This window comes from Bos javanicus, chromosome 21 (assembly GCF_032452875.1).
Source record: "Bos javanicus breed banteng chromosome 21, ARS-OSU_banteng_1.0, whole genome shotgun sequence".
Taxonomy (NCBI): Eukaryota; Metazoa; Chordata; class Mammalia; order Artiodactyla; family Bovidae; genus Bos; species Bos javanicus.
In genome coordinates, this window is record NC_083888.1 from 19,244,192 (window position 1) to 19,264,822 (window position 20,631).

At 48.6% G+C, this 20,631-nt stretch overlaps 2 protein-coding genes across 2 annotated transcripts in view; both read left to right on the plus strand.

Annotated features, from left to right (window-relative positions):
- LOC133234720 (myeloid-associated differentiation marker-like) overlaps positions 1–13,446 on the plus strand; it is a 25,744-nt gene extending 12,298 nt beyond the window's left edge. The window contains exons 2-4 of the mRNA XM_061395609.1: positions 2,857–3,758; positions 7,660–7,715; positions 13,329–13,446. Of these exons, the coding sequence (XP_061251593.1) occupies positions 2,857–3,758; positions 7,660–7,715; positions 13,329–13,446 (1,076 nt within the window). The remainder of the gene's footprint in view (positions 1–2,856; positions 3,759–7,659; positions 7,716–13,328) is intronic.
- Positions 13,447–18,236: 4,790 nt separating this feature from the next.
- Positions 18,237–20,247, plus strand: LOC133234153 (myeloid-associated differentiation marker-like). Its single transcript, XM_061394372.1, has one exon. The coding sequence runs from the start codon at positions 18,613–18,615 to the stop codon at positions 19,498–19,500; it is 888 nt and encodes a 295-aa protein (XP_061250356.1). The 5' UTR covers positions 18,237–18,612; the 3' UTR covers positions 19,501–20,247.
- The last annotated feature ends 384 nt before the right edge of the window (positions 20,248–20,631 follow it).

Here is a 20,631-nt window from a genome sequence, read left to right on the forward strand (position 1 = left end):
TTTTAATTTCATGACTGTCACATTAAATGGACACAAAGTTGTCATTTACTCTTAAGTATGAATCATAGGGTCATTTTGGTAGTAAGTTGGGAAAAATGAAGAGACAGTATGACACTCCAGTTTCCCTCACCCCAGGGCCCCTCCCCGACCCCGGCAGTGCCCACTGGGAGGCCAACAGGCTCCAGGGCTCCACTGGCAGTTGGGGCTGAAAGAGCTTTGTGAGTCCAGGGAGGTTCTCAGGGTTTGCTCTGTGTTTCTCTTTCCAGCCTCAGCTTGTCCCAGGTTTATTATCAGCAGAGGTGACAGGGCCCCTGATGGCAGGAAGCTGGCTGGGGCTCAGGCTGCTGGCCCTTCAGCCCTCTCAGCAAATAGTCCCTTGGAAACAGGGCAGCTGTCCTTGAGGAGGGGGCGGGCTGGGAGGGGCCTTACTCCCCCCACACACTGGACCCTGGAGGAGTCCCTGTGTGAGCAGGACTGCAGCCCTGGCTGGCGGGACTGTCTTGGGCAGGTGACCTGGGCAATTCCGTGGTCTCCAGGGTCCCTGCCACTCTGGCCACATGTCCCTGTCACAGCCCTGAAACCCCTTTAGGCCCCTGTTCTTCTGTCTCAGTTGCAGTCCAAGCCCCTCCTCCATGGGGAAGGTTGGCTCCATGCCTGCATCCCTTCTGGGTCAGAAGACACCTACTGGGCCGCCTCAGGGCCACTGGGACCCTGGGATCCCCCCAGTCATCTCCACTCTGCCACTCCCAACCCCACCCCAGTCCTGGGTGCATCCTCAGGGTTGTCCCTCCCAGGGGTCCATTCAGTGCCTCCTCTTTCAGCTCCTGCCCTTAAAAAGGGCCCCATCATCTGTCCATCCCCATCCCCTCCCTGGATACCCTGAAAGGCTCCATGTCATAATCAGACACAGCATCCTTGTTTATTTCCAATCCCTTCTTCCCAGCTTGGAAGCTGCTAACTGGGGGCTAGGGGGAGGGGGTGGGGCTTCCCAGGTGACTAAGTGGTAAAGAATCAACCTGCCAAAGCAGGAGACACAGGTTTGATCCTTGGTTTGGTAAGATCCCCTGGAGAAGGAAATGGCAACCCACTCTGGTATTCTTGCCTGGGAAATTCCATGGACAGAGGAGTCTGGAGGGCCAAAAAGACTCAGACACGACTAAGCATAACACAGCTGAACCAGTCTCACAGGCCTAAAATCTTCACTCAGGTAGGGCTAGTCCTAGATCTTCCCAGACTCACAGTGGGATGGCAGCTTCAACCCAGGGTTCGAACTCAGGTCTCCTGAATTGCAGGCTGATTCTGTGCCAGCTGAGCCACAAGGGAACCCCAAGAAGCGCATCTTCCCCACCCAAGAATTGAACTGGGGTCTGCTCCATTGCAGGCAGATTCTTTACCAACTGAGCTATCAGGGAAGCCCTTTAAAAACCAAACATTATGTTAATTTATTCTGTGGTACCCCATGATACTCCACATTGGAGTCTTGCTAGGTTGGGGTCTCCCTTCCCCAGTGGGAAAGTCACATGTGAAGGCAAAACTGGGGGAGGGAATTCACAACAGTCCCTACTTCCCATGTCATCTTGTCCCCACAGCCTTGCTATCACCCCTGGCTCCTCCCTGTTCACCCCTGGAGCTGCCCTCCTCCAGGTGGGGCTGTGTCCCTCAGATGGCAGCTCCTTCTGGTGATGCTGCAGGGAGGAGAGGCCGGGACACGTGTGTCTTCAGGTTGCTGTGGAAGGAGGCCATGGCCCTGAAGGCGTGTCCTGGGTCCCAGAGCTCCAAGCTTTTTTCCTTGGCTCCCACCCATGGGCCCTGGTGACATGTGGGCTGTAAAGCAAAGTGTTCAGGCTCCCAGCTTTGGCGTTTTTATCTGGGTTCTCACTCCTATCCACGGAATGTTATTTGAGGCACTTGGTTCCCTGAGCCTAATTTTCTCTTTGTCAGATGATTAGGAGGACAATGTATTTATACAATCACTGTTCTGAAAACTTTGAGGTCAGATCTGCTCCAGAGTCAGAATTTTTCAGTTTCGGGCAGGTGACATGGTGCATCTACTTTACAGGAGATACAACCCTACTGGGCTCTGAAAGCACTTAGTAATCAACACATTCGGTTCTGTGTGTGCTCAGTCATCTCCAACTCTGCAACTTCATGGACTGTAGCCCAACAGGCTCTTCCATCCATGGGATTCTCCAGGCAAGAACACTGGAGTGGGTTTCCATTTCCTACTCCAGGGACTCTTCCCCACCCAAGGATCAACCCATGTCTCCTGCATCTCCTGCGTTGGCAGGCAGATTCTTTACCATAGCTCCACCTGGGAAGATCCAGTCAAATATGTTAGTGTTTTTGCAATTGAACTTTTGAATTTTTGCACTAAGTGAAATAAAGACCATAAATTGTCTCATGTCCATTCAGGCCAAATATTCTTATGAAATAAATTTTTTAAAACTTGTATAATTTTCAGAGCCTTGGAGATTGGAGTTACAGATAAGGACAATTCTACCTTGTGTCTCTGATAGTAATGGCAAAAGCTGAAAGAGATAAGTAATGTTTATGGTCTGACGCCAGATCCAGCCCAGCTGTAAGGTTGGGATAAGCCAAGCCTGACAAGGTCAACGGTGATGGGTGGGGAGAACCATTCTGGAACAGCTGTGCGGTTACCCAGGTGTCTGAACCATTGGTTCAAACTCCACAGATGCTGAGCCTCAGCTGTCACAGGGCCCTGAGCCTTTTCTAGGCATCTGACTTAATCCACTTCCAGAGCTGGATCTTTACCTGGTGAGTCCTTTGCAAGGACCATGGCCATTCCATTGACAGAGACCCACATGACCATCATGACATCCACGTCATTGTCCTCAGGCTTGGACTCTGTGACCAACAAGAGCTACTTCCTCCACTTCCTGCAACTGCTCTCCACCTGCATGGCCTTCTTCCTGGTGACCAGGGAGAGCACTTGGAGTGTGCTCATAAGTAACTGGTCCATGTTTGTCTGGTACTCCTGCTTCGCCATGACCCTCCTTACCCTCATAGCTGAGTTATGTGCACTCCAGGATAAACTTCACTTCTCCTGGGATAGATTTCTGATCACCTCTGCCTGCTACTGCACCCTTTTCTGCCTCTCTGCCTCCATCACTTACCCCATCATCTACCTTCAGATTTTTCCCGATGGCTCCCCCCGACACCATGTTATTGCTGCCACTGCATTCTCCTGCATCGCTTCTGTGGCTTATGCTATCGAAGTGGTCTGGACCTGTGCCCAGACTGGCAAGTCCTTCTACTCTTTGCTAGGCCTGCTCAAGAGGCTGGAGATCTTCGTAGCATGTGTCATCTTCGCCTTCCTCAGCAACACCTACCCGTATGAGCACCAGCCAGCCCTGGTGTGGTGTGTGGCCGTGTATTGCATCTGCTTCATCCTGGGGGCTGTGGCTATGTTGTGGCACCGGTGTGACTGTGACAAGAGTCTGCCCTACTCCTGTTTGGGGTTTGGGCAGTCTGTGCTCTCCATCCTCCTCTACACCACTGCTCTGGTCCTCTGGCCTCTCTACCAGTTCAATGGGCAGTTCGGTGGGCAGCCCCAGCGTTCCAAAGAGTTGAGGTGCATTGATGAGCGCACCTCCTACGTGTGCGTCTGGGACCAACGACTTGCTGTGGCCATCCTGACAGCCATCAACCTGCTGATTTACGTGGTGGACCTGACGATCTTGACTGTGGTCAGTGACCGAGGCTCTACCCAGGGGCTCCAGATTCCCTCTTCTTACCGAGCTCTGCCTCCTCTGATGCCCTCTTCCTGGCTCCTCTCTCCCTCCTCACATCCTCCCCCGTTCATCTCACTCTCTTTTCTGTTTCCTTCTCTCCTTCTGCTCTGTCTCCATCCTGTCTTGCATGTTTGCCCACATTCTGTTTTACCTCTTTCTCTTGCTTCTCTCACCTTTCCTACATTTTCTGCTTTTTGGCCCTCTTTCAGTTATTCTTGGTTTTCTCATCTCCTGTTTCCAGACCAGGACATTTTCCTTCTTTGGATCTATTGTCATAACCATGCGTTCCAGGAAACAAACTCACTCAGAAGGACAATGCAGATAGTGGAGTACAGTTTATTACACTGGTGGGCCCAAGGCAGAGTCTCCTCTTAGTCAAGGACCTGGACCAGTTTTTGTGAAAACTTTATATACCTTAAGTGTACATGCCCAAACCCACCTCCCCAAATTCCCTGAAACTAGTCTGAACAAAGGAAAAGAAAGATACAGTCAAAGATGACCCATGATTCAGATGCCTTGCTGCTGCTGCTAAGTCACTTCAGTCGTGTCCAACTCTGTGCGACCCCATAGACGGCAGCCCACCAGGCTCCGCTGTCCCTGGGATTCTCCAGGCAAGAACACTGGAGTGGGTTGCCATTTCCTTCTCCAATGGGTGAAAGTGAAAAGTGAAAGTGAAGTCGCTCAGTCGTGTCTGACCCTTTGTGACCCCATGGACTGCTGCCTACCAGGCTCCTCCATCCATGGGATTTTCCAGGCAAGAGTAGTGGAGTGGGTGCCATTGCCTTCTCCTCAGATGCCTTAGGCCTAGGTAGTTAACAGAGGACCGTTATCAATAGGCCTGTGGTTATATTCCAGTAAGCATAATAGAATTTATGATTCTATTGGTTTATACACAGATAATTACGGTATTCTTTTAGGTGAGGGAGAGTCTAAGTACGAGCCCTGGGGTTCTTCCATGGTGGGTGAAGGGGTGGGGAGGGGGTCTGGTTTTTCAGTTGGTATGTTGTTTCCATAGATACTGGGCTCAAAGTCCACAGTCCAGACCAAGATGGAGTCCTGCTTTCAAGATGCAGCCCGTTCTGTCTGTTTCCTCCTTCACTATCAGGACCCGAGACTCCTTCCTCCTCTGCCCACCGCCCCTCCCACCTCCTGAGGTGCGGACTCCACAGCACACGGCCCTCTGTGCAGTGGTCACACCCTGGGCCTCCAGAGGGGCCTCATGGCCAAAGCGTGTCTGTCTCCCTGACGGTGCCTTAGTTGCTGTGTGTGTTTGGTGCATGTGCAGGTAGCTAAGGATTTGACCCCCTTTCTCTCAGGATAGGGCCTTGTACAGTGCACTTCCCCTTTCAGTTAAAAGAAAAAACTCCAGAGGTCAATAGTTTTCAGTGAGTTGCAAGCTTAAAGCAGAGACCCTGGATCCAGAGGCCCTGCCTGTTGCTCAGTCCCACCTGAAATTGGCTCCAGAATTTTTGTGGGCTCACTATAACCCTCTGCCTAGACCTCATCTTAAAGCTAGCAAGAGGTAGATGGCTTCCATTCCAATTACACTATGGGGAGTCAAAAATTGAGCTGGAAAAGAACTGCAGTTTCTTGAAGACAACCTCTGAAGTATTTTAGAGGGGCAGGGATGTGACAGCCTCAGAGCTAAAAACTGCATATCCTGCCTCTGCAGGCAGAAGAACATGGACCTTGCCGCTTAAAGAAAAATAGCCATTTAAAGCTGATGTTAGCTAGTATCAACTTTAAAAAGTAGTCACAACCTAGAAGATGAGAGTTATGTTTTATTTGATGGGAGTTTTTAGGACTTCAAGCCCGGCAGCCAGCATCTCAAGTGACCCTGAGAGATATGTTTTGAGGAGGCGGGGTTGGGAGGTGGGCAGGAGTCAGATTATATAGAAGCTTGTAACAAGGAGCAGGTAATCTAAACATCAAAGAATTATTGCTAATTAAGGAAATCCAGATCTCTCTAGTTAAAGAATTTAACACTTTTCTGTGAGAAGATGCAAGAGTCTGAGCTTACTAAAATCATTCCTTTCATTTGCATCTCAGCTGTCTTGGGCCAGCATCCAGAGATTTGATTACTCACATCCTTAGTTCTTTGTTCATGGTAGGGAGTGGCAGCAGCTCATGTTGCCAACTCAGTAGCTGCTGGACAGCAGGCATTGTTCTTCCTGGGCTCAGAAATTCACGTTTAGAGGGCTGGAAGACGGTGACATCCTGTTTATTGATATGGCAGGAAATACTCCATTTCACACTCAGTTCAGTTCAGTTCAGTCGCTCAGTTGTGTCCGACTCTTTGAGACCCCATGAACTGCAGCACACCACGCCTCCCTGTCCATCACCAACTCCCGGAGTATATCCAAACCCATGTCCATCGAGTCAGTGATGCCATCCAACCACCTCATCCTCTGTCGTCCCCTTCTCCTCCTGCCCTCAATCTTTCCCAGCATCAGGGTCTTTTCCAATGAGTCAGCTCTTCACATCAGGTGGCCAAAGTATTGGAGTTTCAGCTTCAACATCAGTCCTTCCAATGAATATTCAGGACTGATTTCCTTTAAGACTGACTGGTTGGATCTCCTTGCAGTCCAAGGGACTCTCAAGAGTCTCCTCCAACACCACAGTTCAAAAGCAGCAATTCTTCTGCGTTCAGCTTTCTTTATAGTCCAACTCTCGCATCCATACATGACCACTGGAAAAATCATAGCCTTGACTAGATGGATCTTTGCTGGCAAAGTAATGTCTCTGCTCTTTAATATGCTGTCTAGGTTGGTCATAACTTTCCTTCCAAGGAGTAAGCGTCTTTTAACATCATGGCTGTAGTCACCATTTGCAGTGATTTTGGAGCCCAGAAAAATAAAGTCTGTCACCGTTTCCATTGTTTCCCCATCTATTTGCTATGAAGTGATGGGACCAGATCTTAGTTTTCTGAATGCTGAGCTTTAAGTCAACTTTTTCACTCTCCTCTTTCATTTTCATCTTTTTTCATCATTTTCATTTCATCTTTTTCTTTTTGATCAAGGGCCAAATTACTATGTGACCTTATTCTTAAAGGGAAGTGTCTTTCAACCCTTTTTCAATTGGCAGGTGGGTTGGGTGGGTGGATATTATTGCTACAACAGTAAACATAATTCCAGTGCCTGACTATGTTACACAAGCAAGTTTCCGTGTGCCAGTTGCTTTCTGCTGCTCCTACATGCTTCTCTGGGACTCATGTATAACGTGATCTACATAAATGTATATAAATTTAAAGAATTACCTGGAGTTGCTTGGTCCCAACAGTCCCTGCTTTGAATCATAGCGAGAAGGCTTGTTCCTTCTCCTTCATCCATAATGTCTCTTTAAAAAATATAAATAGAAAGATAAAAGTAAAAAACAAAAACAAAATCAACAATCTAATTGACCCAAATTTGCCTAGAGTTCTGAAGCAACTGAACAGACTTCCATTTTCACCCAAACCACCATCTCTGTAAACCTGTCCCACTGTCTCCCAATTTCCATATTAGCCAGAACCTAAGGGCTTGGCTCAGTGCTGCAGATCTAGCGGTTGGGTCCCACCCCAATGCCCAGCGTTCTGTCCCCTAGCTCTTAAAGGGGCCATGATAGCACCTGGAGACCCCTCTATAAAGATATGTGCCTGTGTGCATGCTCAGTGTGTGTGTTCCTGGGCATGAGCACACTGAGACCAGCAGCTGTCTGCAGTAACTAGTGGCTGTGATGGTCCCAAAGTCTCCTGCTCCCAACCACAAACCCACAGAACCCAGCATCCTGGCGTCACCAGGGCCACAGGGGCCAGGCAAGCAGAGCTGTGGCGGGGGGGGGGGCGGGGGGGGGGGTGGGCAGGGGAAGGCCCCCCCACTGCTGCCCCTTAATCCTGTACTGGGATGAAGTGTGTGATCTTCACCCACAGGCAGATAGGGTGGATGGGGAGGGCTCCCAGGAGGTGATCCCCGTGGCGAAAAAATGGTAAGATGTAGTAATTTCCCTATTTTAAGGCAAGACAAGAAAAATTTAGACAAAATTTTTAGTTTGCTCTTTGGGCCTCCTCTCTGCCCTCTGGTGTGCAGTGTGCATTTATCTGCATTATGCGTTAACCTGACTTCCTCAAGGGCAAAACTACTTGCTCCACCATAAAGATAAATTTTCTTCTTCAGGCCCCAATCATGTAACTCCTTAGAAGACATCCCTACTTACTTATGACTGGGTTAATGTCATAGGCCATAGTATTTGTGTTCTGTGCTTTTCCTAAGATAATTGCTTCCTGCTTTAAAAAAAATATGTGATTGAGCCTCAGATAGAAATAATGATGACTTGAAATGATTGACCTAAAGTATAGTACTGTAAGATCCATTGTTGTAACAGTATGACTCTGGAGAGGGGAAGAAGCAACAGGGGGGAATATTTGCTGGAATCTGACAAACTAGTAAAACAGGTGGTTCAGAGGACTGAGGTTACTATTAACAGGACTAGGTGAGGCCTACCAACAAAATCTTCTCCTGACCTGGGAATGCATACCTGGTGTCCTGGGACAAACCGGTTATGAATGTCTCCCAAACCTTGGTTGAAATCAAGACCAAAAGGCAAGGGACTGTGATATAAAAATGTTGCCCACCACCCAGTTCTACAAGAATTAAGTCATTAACCACTGCAGTCCTTGACTTAAAATCAATCCTGGAAGGAATTCAGAGTGAAGATCAGGCTGAGGCACTCAGTATTCTGAGAAAACTGACAGAACCGGCCCTCAGATATTTAGATATCTCCAGGAAAAATTTTCATGAGCCCAGTTTCTTGCATCTTGCCATACTTAGAAAAGCACTAAAAGCATTAACTAAGATATCTGTTCCTCCTGAGTGAAGTAACCTTCTACCAAGCTATGTGCTGGTTGCCATGTCCCCTCCCCCAAGTCATATAGGCACTGTCCTCCCCCTCTTACATCCTGGGAACAGACAGAGACTCTCTCCCCAGTTGCAATCTTCAGGTTGGCTTGAAATAAAATTTCCATCTATTTTTCTAATAGATTGACTATTAGTTTTTCATCCACAAAAGAAAGTATGTGTTTACCTCCACAAGTTAAATGCAGGAAACTCATGATCTGATATTTTCCTGAATCAAATTGAACACAGCCCTGGGATCTCACTTCCCAGGAGGATGGAAATGCCTCTCTGCTTTAGTAGAAGAAATGCCCAGGGTGGGCTCACTTGAGGGGCTCACTGTCCAAGCCTCATGGTTCATGAGGGCAGCTGCTCCATCCCTCCTGTTGGGGGATTAAGGGTCATTTGTCACAATTCCAAGCCTGGTCCAGTCCCTCACTGTGGAGCTCAAAAGAGAGTGTAAATGTCCTCTGCTTAGTCCAACCCTCTCATCATAGAGGAGGAGCAGCTGGACCCCAGGGAGGGACAGTACTTGTCCAGAGTCACCCTGTGTGTGGCAGAGTCAGAGTCAGGACCAGGTGTCCTTTCACCAGGCTGGCTGTCTGCTCACAGCCTCACACTGCTTGTGACAAATGTGGCAGCAGCATCCTCCAAACTGGGATTCTGCCCCATCCACCCTCGTTCTGCACAAACCTGCCCCATCCCCCTGAGGAGGGCACTCACTGCTGGGTGAGTCTACTAAAGTATTACCAACGCTGAGAAGACAGCATGGCACATTGAGGTGTTTGTTGAATGAATATTACAGGAGCTTACAGGATCAGACTCTAGGCTAGACCTCCCAATCAAGATACGTTCCAATTCTTCTGCCTTTAGGGGAAATGTTTGAGAATTATCAGACATGTTTTATCTCATGTATTCCTCCTAACAACCCCAAGTCCTTGCATGAAGGATGTCTCCAGGGAGGGGACAACTGAGAACTTGAGACAGTATTTAAAGATGTCCCATCATGTAAGTCTTGGTGAGAGACTAGGCCTCAGACACATAAGAAACTTAAGAGGCCAGATAAATAGCTGACTTTCCCCTCAAGTGGTGTCTGGACACACACATAAGTAGTAGGTGACACACAGACACAGGTCAGATCAGAATTCCTTGTGTGGGGCCTGCAGTAGGAATAGCTGGAATACTGGAAGCAGTAGCACCCGCTGTCTGCTTCCAGTGGCCACAGTGCCTGGACCAACTGCCCTAGGCTGTGGCTGCCCAGCACCCCTCCTTCCCTTCCTCATCTGAGCCTAGTCTAAGCCTGGTTTCTCCCTAATAATTCTCCAAGCTACCCAGCAGGCTTCTAGGACAGTTGTTCTCTGCTTAAGTTGTCAATGATATTCTTTGCAGGATGTAATTAGGATTTGTCATGTCCAAAAGCAGGTGCTATAACCATTCCTTGGATGAGGAAACTGAAGCTTAGAGTGGCATTGACTGAGCACAGGACTACCGTGTGCCAGGCTGAGCTCTGGTCTCAGTTCAGGGTTGGAGGTGTGTAGACATGTCAGGGGAAAGGCTCTGAGATGACCAAGAGGAACTGGAAGACGTTCTCAGTGGCTCAGACTCTCTCAGAAGGAGGGAGGTGAGGAGGCTGGATGTCGGGAGCCGCGTTAGGCATTACTGACAAAATGGAGGCACAGCCCTAGCCCCATCTCTTCATTCCGCAGGCATGGACCCGGGATGAAGGAGTCAGTTCTTGTGATTCTGACTTGTTTCTTCCTTTCTTCAGTTGAGTTGGCTGAAAAGAATGTTAAGGTGCTTATTGTTCTTGAGAGAAGCACGAGAAAGCACAAAGCCTTCTGTAGTTGTGCCCAGAAAATAATCTATACAGTAACCATTGACATTTGTTCAAGGATCTTTACAAAGAATGTTCCAGGATGAGCACGTAGGCCACAGCTTGAGGCCATGGGAAGGATTGGTATCTGAGATCTGTTTGTGAGGGAAATGTTTATGGCAAAGGAAGTTTACTGAGCTTAGGGTTTAGGAATAATTAAGAATAGCTAGAAGCCTTTTTAGGAGATAGTGAGCTTAAGATACTAGGGGCAAGCAGGATTTAGAAAGATAAGAAATAAACTGAGGAATGTAGTATGCAGCCCAGAGATAAGCATGAGTTACAATGTAAACACAAGTAAACACGATTCTGAGAGAATCGCTGAAGCAGGAACTCTGTTTGAAGGGCAGCAATGAGACAATAATCTGGGTGAGGGGGAACTGTAAATGTCAAACCTCCTACCTGATGCTTTTGAAAAAGTATAAAAGAGAACCTGAAGCTTAAAATAAACATGTAGTCCTGTACCTCGAGTCAGTGGCTACATCATTCTCCACCGACACCACTCATCCCTTCAGGCTGATTCCCTGGCTGCCGGAGCTGGACTCCGGCAGCTGGAGAGGTAGAAAGGGGTCTGAGCTTGCAGGGCTTTGGAGGTGATGTTTTAGAGTTTGTGTTTCATCCCAAGAGAGTGAAGAAAAGCCTTCAAAGGTGTTTTAGTTTGAGTTCAGTCCAAGCAGACATTGAGGGAAGAATGGAAATGGAGGAATCAACTAGAAGCTGCAGGTGAGGGGATGGATGGATCTGGGGATGAAGAAGGTGTCTCTAGAGATGAAGAAGAGTAGGTGGGTTCACAAGTATTTTATGAAGAGCATCTGTGAAGGTGGTGCCAGTGACTGAGATGGGAAAGATGAGGAAGGATCAGTATATGTTCGGGGTGGGGGATTGAAGAGGTGGGACTGGACGTGTTGAGTGTGACGTGTCCTGAAACATCCAGAGGAAGAGATCAGGAGGCGGTTGGGTGTGACTGTGGATCCCAAGAGAGATCAGCTCCGGAGGCAGGAACTGGGGAGTCGTCATCATAGAACCTGTTCACTTCATTCAGTATCTTCTTAAATGTCACATCCATCAAGCATCTTGATCTCCACCCACCGAAGACAGCAGCCTTGCCCACCCCACTCCAATAACTCTCTTTTCTCCTGTTTTCTCTTTGTGCATGTGTGCATGCTGAGTTGCTTCAGTCGTGTCTGACTCTTTGCAATCCTATGGGCCGTAGACCACCAGGCTCCTCTGTTCATGAAATTCTCCAGGCAAGAATACTGGAGTGCATTGCTGTGCCCTTCTAGAGGGGATCTTCCTGACCCAGGAATCAAACTCAGTTCTCTTATGTCCCCTGCACTGGCAGGCTGGTTCTTTACCACTAGTGCCACAAGCCAGTGAAAGTGAAAGTCGCTCAGTCCTGTCCAACTGTGGACTGTAGCCTGCCAGGCTCCTCTGTCCATAGAATTCTCAGGCCAGAATACTGGAGTGGATAGCTGTTCCCTTCTCCAGGGGATCTTCCCAACCCAGGGATCGAACCCAGGTCTCCCACATTGCAGGCAGACTCTACCGTCTGAGACACCAGGGAAGCCCAAGCTAAGGGGCCTGCAGAAGCTAAAAGAACAAAGGAATGACCCTCCTGGAGCATCAGAGACAGCACAGCCCTGCTGAAAACTTGGCTTTAGGTTTCTGGCTTCCAGAACTATGGGACATAAATTTCTGTTTAAGCAATCAAAATAGTAATAGATTTTTGGATATAGTTAAAGGAAACCAAGATGAATAGTCAGAAGTAGAAAATAGAGTCTTTGTCATATCTTTTTCTAAGTTTCCAGAAATGGATTCTGACCTCCTGTTCTACAGCATGATAGTCACATAGATTCCAAGACCGCTTGTCATATCCTGGGTCCTCCCTGTGTCCGAGACTCACAGGGGAGGATCCACTGACCTAGACAAGTGGGTCAGTCCAAACACCCATAGGAGCCAGAAGGGAAGGAAATAAGTAAAGGGGATGGAGAGGACGAAGGACCCTGCAGAGGACCAGCTGCAACTGTCGGGGGTGGTAGAAAAACAAGATATTGTGTGATGACAAAATCTCATGTTTATAAAACAGGAAAAAAATACAGATATGCCCTACAGACACATGTACATGTATATACACATATTTCTACATATGATTTCAGAGCCTGTGAAATGTGTTGAAGGCTGTCCTTGAGGTAGAGGACCTGGATGCTCCCTGGATGGGGGGGTGGACACTCCTGTGAGCAGGCAGGAAGCCTGGCCACACCCAAGAGGGGAAAGGGGCACATGAGAGATGATCACGGTCCTGCTTTATGTCCATTATACATAAGAAGAAGAAAATAGAGAAAACATTAAACAGAGATGAGAATGGAAAACAATATAAATGGCATAGCAGCTGCTCAGCTCCATCTACTTGCCTTCCTGAGGGAACACAGCCCAGTGACACCAGATCTCCTGAGGCTTCAAAAGGAGCTGGAAATGTGGATTTTCACGTGAAATTAAAACACTGCAGCTACCAAACACTTAGTGAAGAAATAATACTTTACTCTATACACTGTGAAGGAAATCCTAACACACCTATGGACCACCTCCAGAACAAACTGGTTTGCAGTCTCTGATATGGAGCAAATCAAGCTTGCATGTGCTTATGTGCAGAGTGGGGCAGGGCCTTCTGGGTCCTCTGTGAGGGGGATGGGTAAGGGAACAGGTAGCTGGCATGACTGAGTGCACCATGTGACAGGTCCCCTGATAGACCCTCAACTTCCTTGTCACTCTGAGTGTCTTTCCTACTAGCTTCCTCCTTCTCTGCCCTTCTTGCACCTCTTCCTTCTTCCTTTGTCCCAGCCATGACCTTCCCGGCTCCCTGTCTTCCAATCCACACGCCTGGCTGCTGGGCATGCAGGGCTCAGCCACATCCAGCCTGTGCTCTGACAGGGGCACCATGTCCAGGCTCACAGATTAGAGTGGAGGAGGGGCTGTTGGGTGGCTCAGGCAAAGCTGCTGCTTTCCAGGTGGGGAAACTGAGGCCCAGAGAGGGCACGGGCCTTACCCAGGGTCACACAGCAGGAACCCCCATGGCTCTCCTTCCCCAAGAACTCACTCTATGCCATTCAATGGATCCAAACTTGTCATTTAACCATAAGTATATATCACAGGCTTACTTCATGGAGGTTAAGTTGGGAACAAATTTGCAGACAGACAGCAAGACTTTGCCGGCATCCCTGATAGCTGGTGCCCCTCCCCCACACCTGGCAGGGCCCACTGGGAGGCCAGCACCTTATAATCATACACATTAGTGTTTCTGTCACTGAACTTTTAAGTATTCACACTAAGTAAAATAATAAAAACCATGAAGTGTCTCCTGTCTGTTCAGGTCAAATTTTCTAAGGAACCTTTTTTTTAAAGTATTCTTCCCTCATAGCTCAGTTGGTAAAGAATCCATCTGCAATGCAGGAGACCCCAGCTCGATTCTTGGGTCGGGAAGATCCACTGGAGAAAGGATAGGCTACCCACTCCAGTATACTTGGGGGCTTCCCTTGTGGCTCAGCTGGTAAAGAATCTGCCTGCAATGTGGGAGACCTGGGTTCAATCCCTGGGTTGGGAATATCCCCTGAAGAAGGGAAAGGCTACCCACTCCAGTATTCTGGCCTGGAAGAATTCCATGGACTGTATAGATAATGTATAGATAATGGTACAAAACACAAAGAGATTTAAAAAATGTTCACCGTTTGAAGCCAGATCCAATCCAGCAGTGAGGTTTGGAATAAGACAAGTCTCCTGACAAGGCCAAGGGTGATGGGTGGGGAGAACCATTCTGGAGCTGCTGTGCTGTTACCCGAGTGTCTGAGCCATTGGTTCCAACTCCACAGATCCTGAGCCTCAGCCCTCACAGGGCCCTGAGCTTTTTCCAGGTGTCTGACTTGATCTGTCTCTTGATCTAGATCTTTCTCAGGTGTCTGTTCCAGAGGATCAAAGTGCAGTCCTCCGACGGTGACCCACAGGACCATCACATCCTCCTTCTGACCATCCTCCGGCCTGGGCTTTCTGACCATCATGGGCTCCTCCCTCCACTTCCCGAAGCTGCTCTCCGTCTGCATGGCCTTCTCCCTGGTGGCCAGAGTGGGCACTTGGACGGTGGAACTAAGTAACTGATCCATGTTCATCTGGTGCTTCTGCTTCACCGTGACCCTCCTCATCCTCATAGTTGACTTTTTTGGGCTCCAGTATCACCTATGCCTCTCCTGGGACAACTTTTTCATCACGTGGGCCTGCTATGTCACCCACTACTGCCTCTCAGCCTCCATCAGTAACCCCCTTATCTACCTTCAGTCTTGCCTTAAGGCATCTTCTGGAACCACACCAGCCCTGCCTCTGCATTCTCCTGCATCTGTGGTTTATGCCACCAACGTGGCCTGGACCTATGCTGGACTGGTGAGTTCTCTGGCTCTATGCTCACCGAGCCAGGACTGCTCAAGAGGCTGGAGCAAGATGCTGGGCTTGGCTGAGAGCAGGAGAGGAAGAAGGTTTGGAATGACTTCACAGCCACCAGTTACTTTAAAGGGCTTTTGGTGTCAAGGCATGTATGAACACAAACACACACGACCACACACAGACCCACACACTGAGCATGCACTCAGGCATACACCTTTAGATAGAGTCATGCAAGTGCTGGTGGGGGACTTTTAAGAGCTAGGGGTCAGAAAGTTAAGAGTTTAGGGGGTGCAACTGCTAGCTGTCTTGGGCTGGGCCATGTCCCCAGGCTCTGGGGAAAGCTGGGAGTGGGGAGACTGTGGGGAGACCTCACAGAGATGGTGATTTGTGTGAGAACAAAAATCTGCCCAGTTTTTCTGAGTTCTAAGAAAATTTAGATCAATTAGGGTATGTCAATTTTATTTTATTTTTTTAAAATCTTTGTATCAAGGTTTAAAAAAAGAACATTATAGATATGGGAGAAAGGACCAGGCTTCTCTCTATGATTGACAGCAGTTTTTGATAGTAACCAGAAATTCCAGGGAAGTAAAAATTACTTGTATATTTACATTTATTAGATATGGGAAGAAACAACAGGAAGGGATCATTTTCTAGAGCTTGACAGACTCTTGAGACAGGAGGTTCGGGGGATTAGGCCACTGTTGCCAAGACAAGATGAGAAATAGCACTTGAGTGGTCTATCAGTAAAATTCTTGGCTGACCTGGGAATGAGTATTCCTAGCACCCGGAGACAAATTGGTGAAAAATGCCTCCTAAATTTTGGTTGAACTTAAGACCAAAAGGAACAAGATTGTGAGTAAAGAATGTTACCCACCACCAGTTCAACAAGACTCAAGTCACTAGCAACTGCAGTTACTGACTTACAATCCACCTTGAAAGGAATTCAGGGTGAAGATAAGGATGAGGTCCTCTGTGCTCCAGGAAAACTGGTGAAACTGAAACTCACATAAATATTTTCAGGAGAAATATTTATGATTCCAATTTCTTGCATTCTCTCATACTCAGAAAAGCACTGAAACCATTAAATAGATGCTTGTTCCTTGGGAAGACTGTGTCCCCAGTTGTAACTGTCAGGTTGGCTTGAATAAAATTTCCTATTCCTTCCTTAGAATGACTACTGATTAATTTTTTATCCATAAAAGCAACTATGCATTGACCTCCACAGTCTGGGTGCAGGAATCCCATATTATACTATTTTACGGAATCAAATTGGGCCCAAACCTAGGCTCTCACTTCCCAGGAGGATGGCAATGCCTCAGTGCTTTAGTAAAAGAATTGCCCAGGGTGGGCTTACCTGAGGGGCTCACTGTCCAAGGCTGGTGGTTCATGAAGGTGGCTGCTCCATCCCTCCTGTTGCAGGAGGTTAAGTGTCATTTGTCTGCCTCAGGGCCACTGGGACCCTGGGATCCCCCCAGTCATCTCCACTCTGTCCCCCCGCCCCACTCCAGTCCTGGGAGCATCCTCAGGGTGGCCCCCTCCTAGGGGTCCTGCAGGGGACTCCTCTTTCAGCTCCTTCCCTTGAAAGGGGGTGATCATCCGTCCATCCCCACCCCCTCTCTGGGATGCCCTGAAAGTCTCCACGTGAGCATCAGACATAGCATCCTTGTTCATTTCCAATCCCTTCTTCCCAGCCTGCAAGCTGCTAACCAGTCTCCCAGGCCAGGAGAATCCTGCTCAGGTAGGACCACTCTTAGATCTTTCCAGACTCCCACCTGAATGGTAGCTTTGGAGCTTAAGAGCCAAAAAGAAGTGTAAATGAAATTGTTAGTCACTCAGTCGTGTCCAATTCTTTATGACACCATGGACTGTAGCTCACCAGGCTCCTCTGTCCATGGAATTCTCCAGGCAAGAATACTGGAGTGGGTTGCCATTCCCTTCTCAAGGGGATCAAACCCAGGGTTTGAACTCGGGTCTCTTGCATTGCAGGCAGATTTTTTTTTACTGTCTGAACCACCAGGGAAGCCCTAAGAGCCAAACATGTTTTGTTTTTTTTTTTTTTTACTGAGTTATACACTTGAAAACTGGGAAAATGAATTTTATGTCATGTCCATTTGATTGCAATTTTTTAGAAGGAATGAATCAAAGGTGAGTGAATCCCCTTCAGGTTTCAAGTCTGGGTAATTAAGAGACTAATAACTTTGATAGAGATGAATAAGTTAGAAAAAGAGACTTAGTTTTGAGGACAAACGGCAAATTCGACTTTAAACATGTTGGCTTCAACATGTTTATTTATCCTGTAGTTTCTTCAAGACACTCCTCCTTGGGGTCATACTGGGTTGAAGTCTCCCTTCCCAATGAGAAAGAGTCACATCTGAAGGCAAAATTGGGTGGGAGGGGGAGAGGGGATTCACAATAGCCCCTACTTCCCACGTCATCTCGTCCCACGGCCTTGCTCTCACCCCATGGCTCCTCCCTGTTCACCCCTAAGAGCCAAACATGTTTATTTATCCTGTAGTTTCTTCAAGACACTCCTCTTTGGGGTCATACTGGGTTGAAGTCTCCCTTCCCAATGAGAAAGAGTCACATCTGAAGGCAAAATTGGGTGGGGGTGGGGGAGAGGGGATTCACAATAGCCCCTACTTCCCACGTCATCTCGTCCCCACGGCCTTGCTCTCACCCCATGGCTCCTCCCTGTTCACCCCTAAGGCTGCCCTCCTCCGAGTGGGGCTGTGTCCCCTCAGATGGCAGCTCCTTCTAGTGATGCTGCAGGGAGGACAGGCTGGGACATGTGTGTCTTCAGATGCTGTGGAAGGAGGCCGTGGCCCTGAAGGTGTGTCCTGGGTCCCAAAGCCCCAAATTTTGGTCCTGGGGTCCCACCCCCGGGCCCTGCTGTTGTGTGGGCTGTAGAGCCAAGGGTTCAAATTCACAGCTTTAGCATTTTTATCTGGGTTCCCACTCTGCACTTTTTTACCTTAAACAAGGCACTTGACTGGACTTTCTCATCTGTAAAATGGGATCCGCAGGACAATCCACGATCCCTTTTCTGAAAACCTTTGGTTCAGATATGCTCCGGAATTTAGAAGTTTTCAGCCTCCAACAGCTGAAATGGTGTATTTGCTCCCCGTGACATGACACCCTACTGGGGTCTGAAAACACCTTGTAATCAAATACTTTATTGTTTCTGCAAAAGAACTTCAGAAATTCACACTAAGTGAAATAAATATAGACTGTAAATAGTCTCATGTCTCTTTTAGTAAAATTTTCTACCCCAAAATATTTTTAAAACATTATCTTTTTTTTCAGATCCTTGAAGCAGTGGGATTGCGGATAAGGGCCACCCTCCCCTGTGTCTTTGTGGATAATGGCACACAGCACAAAGAGATTAAAACATGCTCATAGTTTGAGGCCAGGCCCAACCCAGCTGTGAGATGAGACAAGTCTTGTGACAAGGCCAAGGCTGATGGGTGGGGAGAATCCTTCTGGAGCGTCTGTGCTGTTACCTGAGCGTCTGGGCCATTGGTTCCAACTCCACAGATCCTGAGCCTCAGCCATCACAGGGCCCTGAGCCTTTCCCTGGCATCTGATTTAATCTGCCTCGGAACCTGGATCTTTCTCAGTGGATCCTAAGTAAAGACCACTGCCATACCAGTGACTGTGACCTGAACACCCATCAGGACCTCCACGTGGTGTACCAGACATGGACACTGATAGAGCCCGGTTATGCGTCTACCGCCTGCTGCAGCTATTCTCCACGTGCGCGGCTTTCTCACTGGTGGCCAGCTTGGGCACTGGAATGGGGGCTGTAAGTCACTGGTCCATGTTCATCTGGTGCTTCTGCTTTGTCATCACCCTCATCACCTTCATAGTCCAATTAGGCGAGTACCAGCCCAGTCTCCCCTTTTCTGGGAAGAGCTTTCTCTTCACCTATGCCTGCCTCGCCACCGTTTTCTGCCTCTCAGCCTCCATCATGTACGCCATCACCTACATCCAGTTCTTGCCTCATGGCCCCTTCCGGGACCAGGCCACTGCCGCCACTGCATTCTCCTGCATCGCGTGTGTGCTTTACGCCTTGGAAGCGGCCTTTCTGTGGCTACTATTCCTGGGTGAGACCACTTTCTATTTTGCTACCATTCATGGCCTGTTCAAGCTGCTGGAGACATTGATGGCCTGCATCATCTTCGCCTTCATCAGCAACACCTACCTGCACCAGCACCAGCCGGCACTGGTGTGGTGTGTGGCCGTGTACTCCATCTGCTTCACACTGGGGGCCGTGGCCATGCTGCTGAAGCTGGTCAAATTCGAGAACAGACTACACACCTTCTTCCCTCGTTTCCTGTTGGGGCAGACCGTGCTCTCTGTCCTCCTTTATGCCAGTGCCCTGATCCTCTGGCCACTCTACCAGTTCAATCAGGAGTTCGGCGGGCAGCCCCAGCGGTCCAGTGATATGAGCTGCAGTGATGAGCTTGCCTCCACACTATGCATCTGGGACCAAAAACTGACTGTGGCCATCTTGACAGCCATCAACCTGCTGATTTATGTGTCTGACATGGCATACTGGATCCACTTCATTTTTATCAGGTACTGAGCTCTGCCCAGGGCCTCTGGATTCCATCTTCTTACCAAGTTCTGTAATCCTCCGACATCCTCTTCCTGGCTCCCCTCTCTCCCTCCTCACATCCTTCCCCATTCATCTTTCCTGTTTCCTTCCCTCCTTCTCATCTGTCTCCTTCCTGCTTAGTGTGGTTCCCCACACCCTGTTTTGCCTCTTTCTCTTGCTTCTCTCATCTCTTCTACATTTTCTGCTTTTTATCCCTTTTCTGATCATCCTTGGTTTTCTCGTCTCCTGTGTCCTGACCACCTCTCCCCATTTTCCTTCTTCTGATCCATCACAACCTGAGACTCCTTCCTCCTCTGCCCACCGCCCCTCCCACCTCCTGAGGTGCTGAGTCCACGGCACACGGCCCTCTGTGCAGCTGTTCACACCCTTGGCCTCTGGAGGGGCCTCGTTGCCAAAGCGTGTCTGTTCCCCTTGCGATGCCATAGTTGGTATGTGTGTGGGGGGTGGGATAAGTAGCTAGTCATTGGGCCCACTTTCTCCCAGTAGGGGAGAGTGTACAGTGTGCCTCTCATCTATTTAAAGAATAAATCTCTGGAGGTCAATAACTCCCAGCGAGTGGGAGTCTAAAGCAGAGACCCTGAATTCCTGGGCCCACCTGGTGCTCAGCCCCACTTAAGATTGTCTCCAGAATTTTTGTAGGCTTACTAAAACACACTGCCAAGAACAACGGAGTCCAACATTTTTGGCATCAGGGATCAGTCTTTTGGAACAACAATTTTCCATTTCTCCCTGGGGTAGGGCGGGGGGATGGTTCAGGTCATGCCCGTTGCTCACTTCCTGCTGCGCAGTCAGGTTCCTAACAGGTCACAGACCAGTACCCGTCCGTGGCCCAAAAATTGGGGATTCCTGGCCAAGATAGCATCTTAGAGGAAGTTGAGATGACTTCCATGCCAACTGCTGTCAGGGGAATTTAAAAAGGAGCTACTGAAGAAGCCAGCGTCTTGAAGACACCTGTCTGCAGTGTTGATGAGGGGCAGTGATGTGGGCCTCCTGCCTCAGTTATCAAAACACCAGGTCCTGCCTCTGCAGGGAGAAGAGTGTGGCCCTGCAGCCTTAAAGGGATGTTAGCCTGGGTGTTCTCATTTTCTTTTCTTTTTT

Coding starts and splice junctions, on each gene's coding strand:
- LOC133234153 (XM_061394372.1), top strand. CDS start 18,613: ATGGACACTGATAGAGCCCGGTTATGCGTCTACCGCCTGCTGCAGCTA.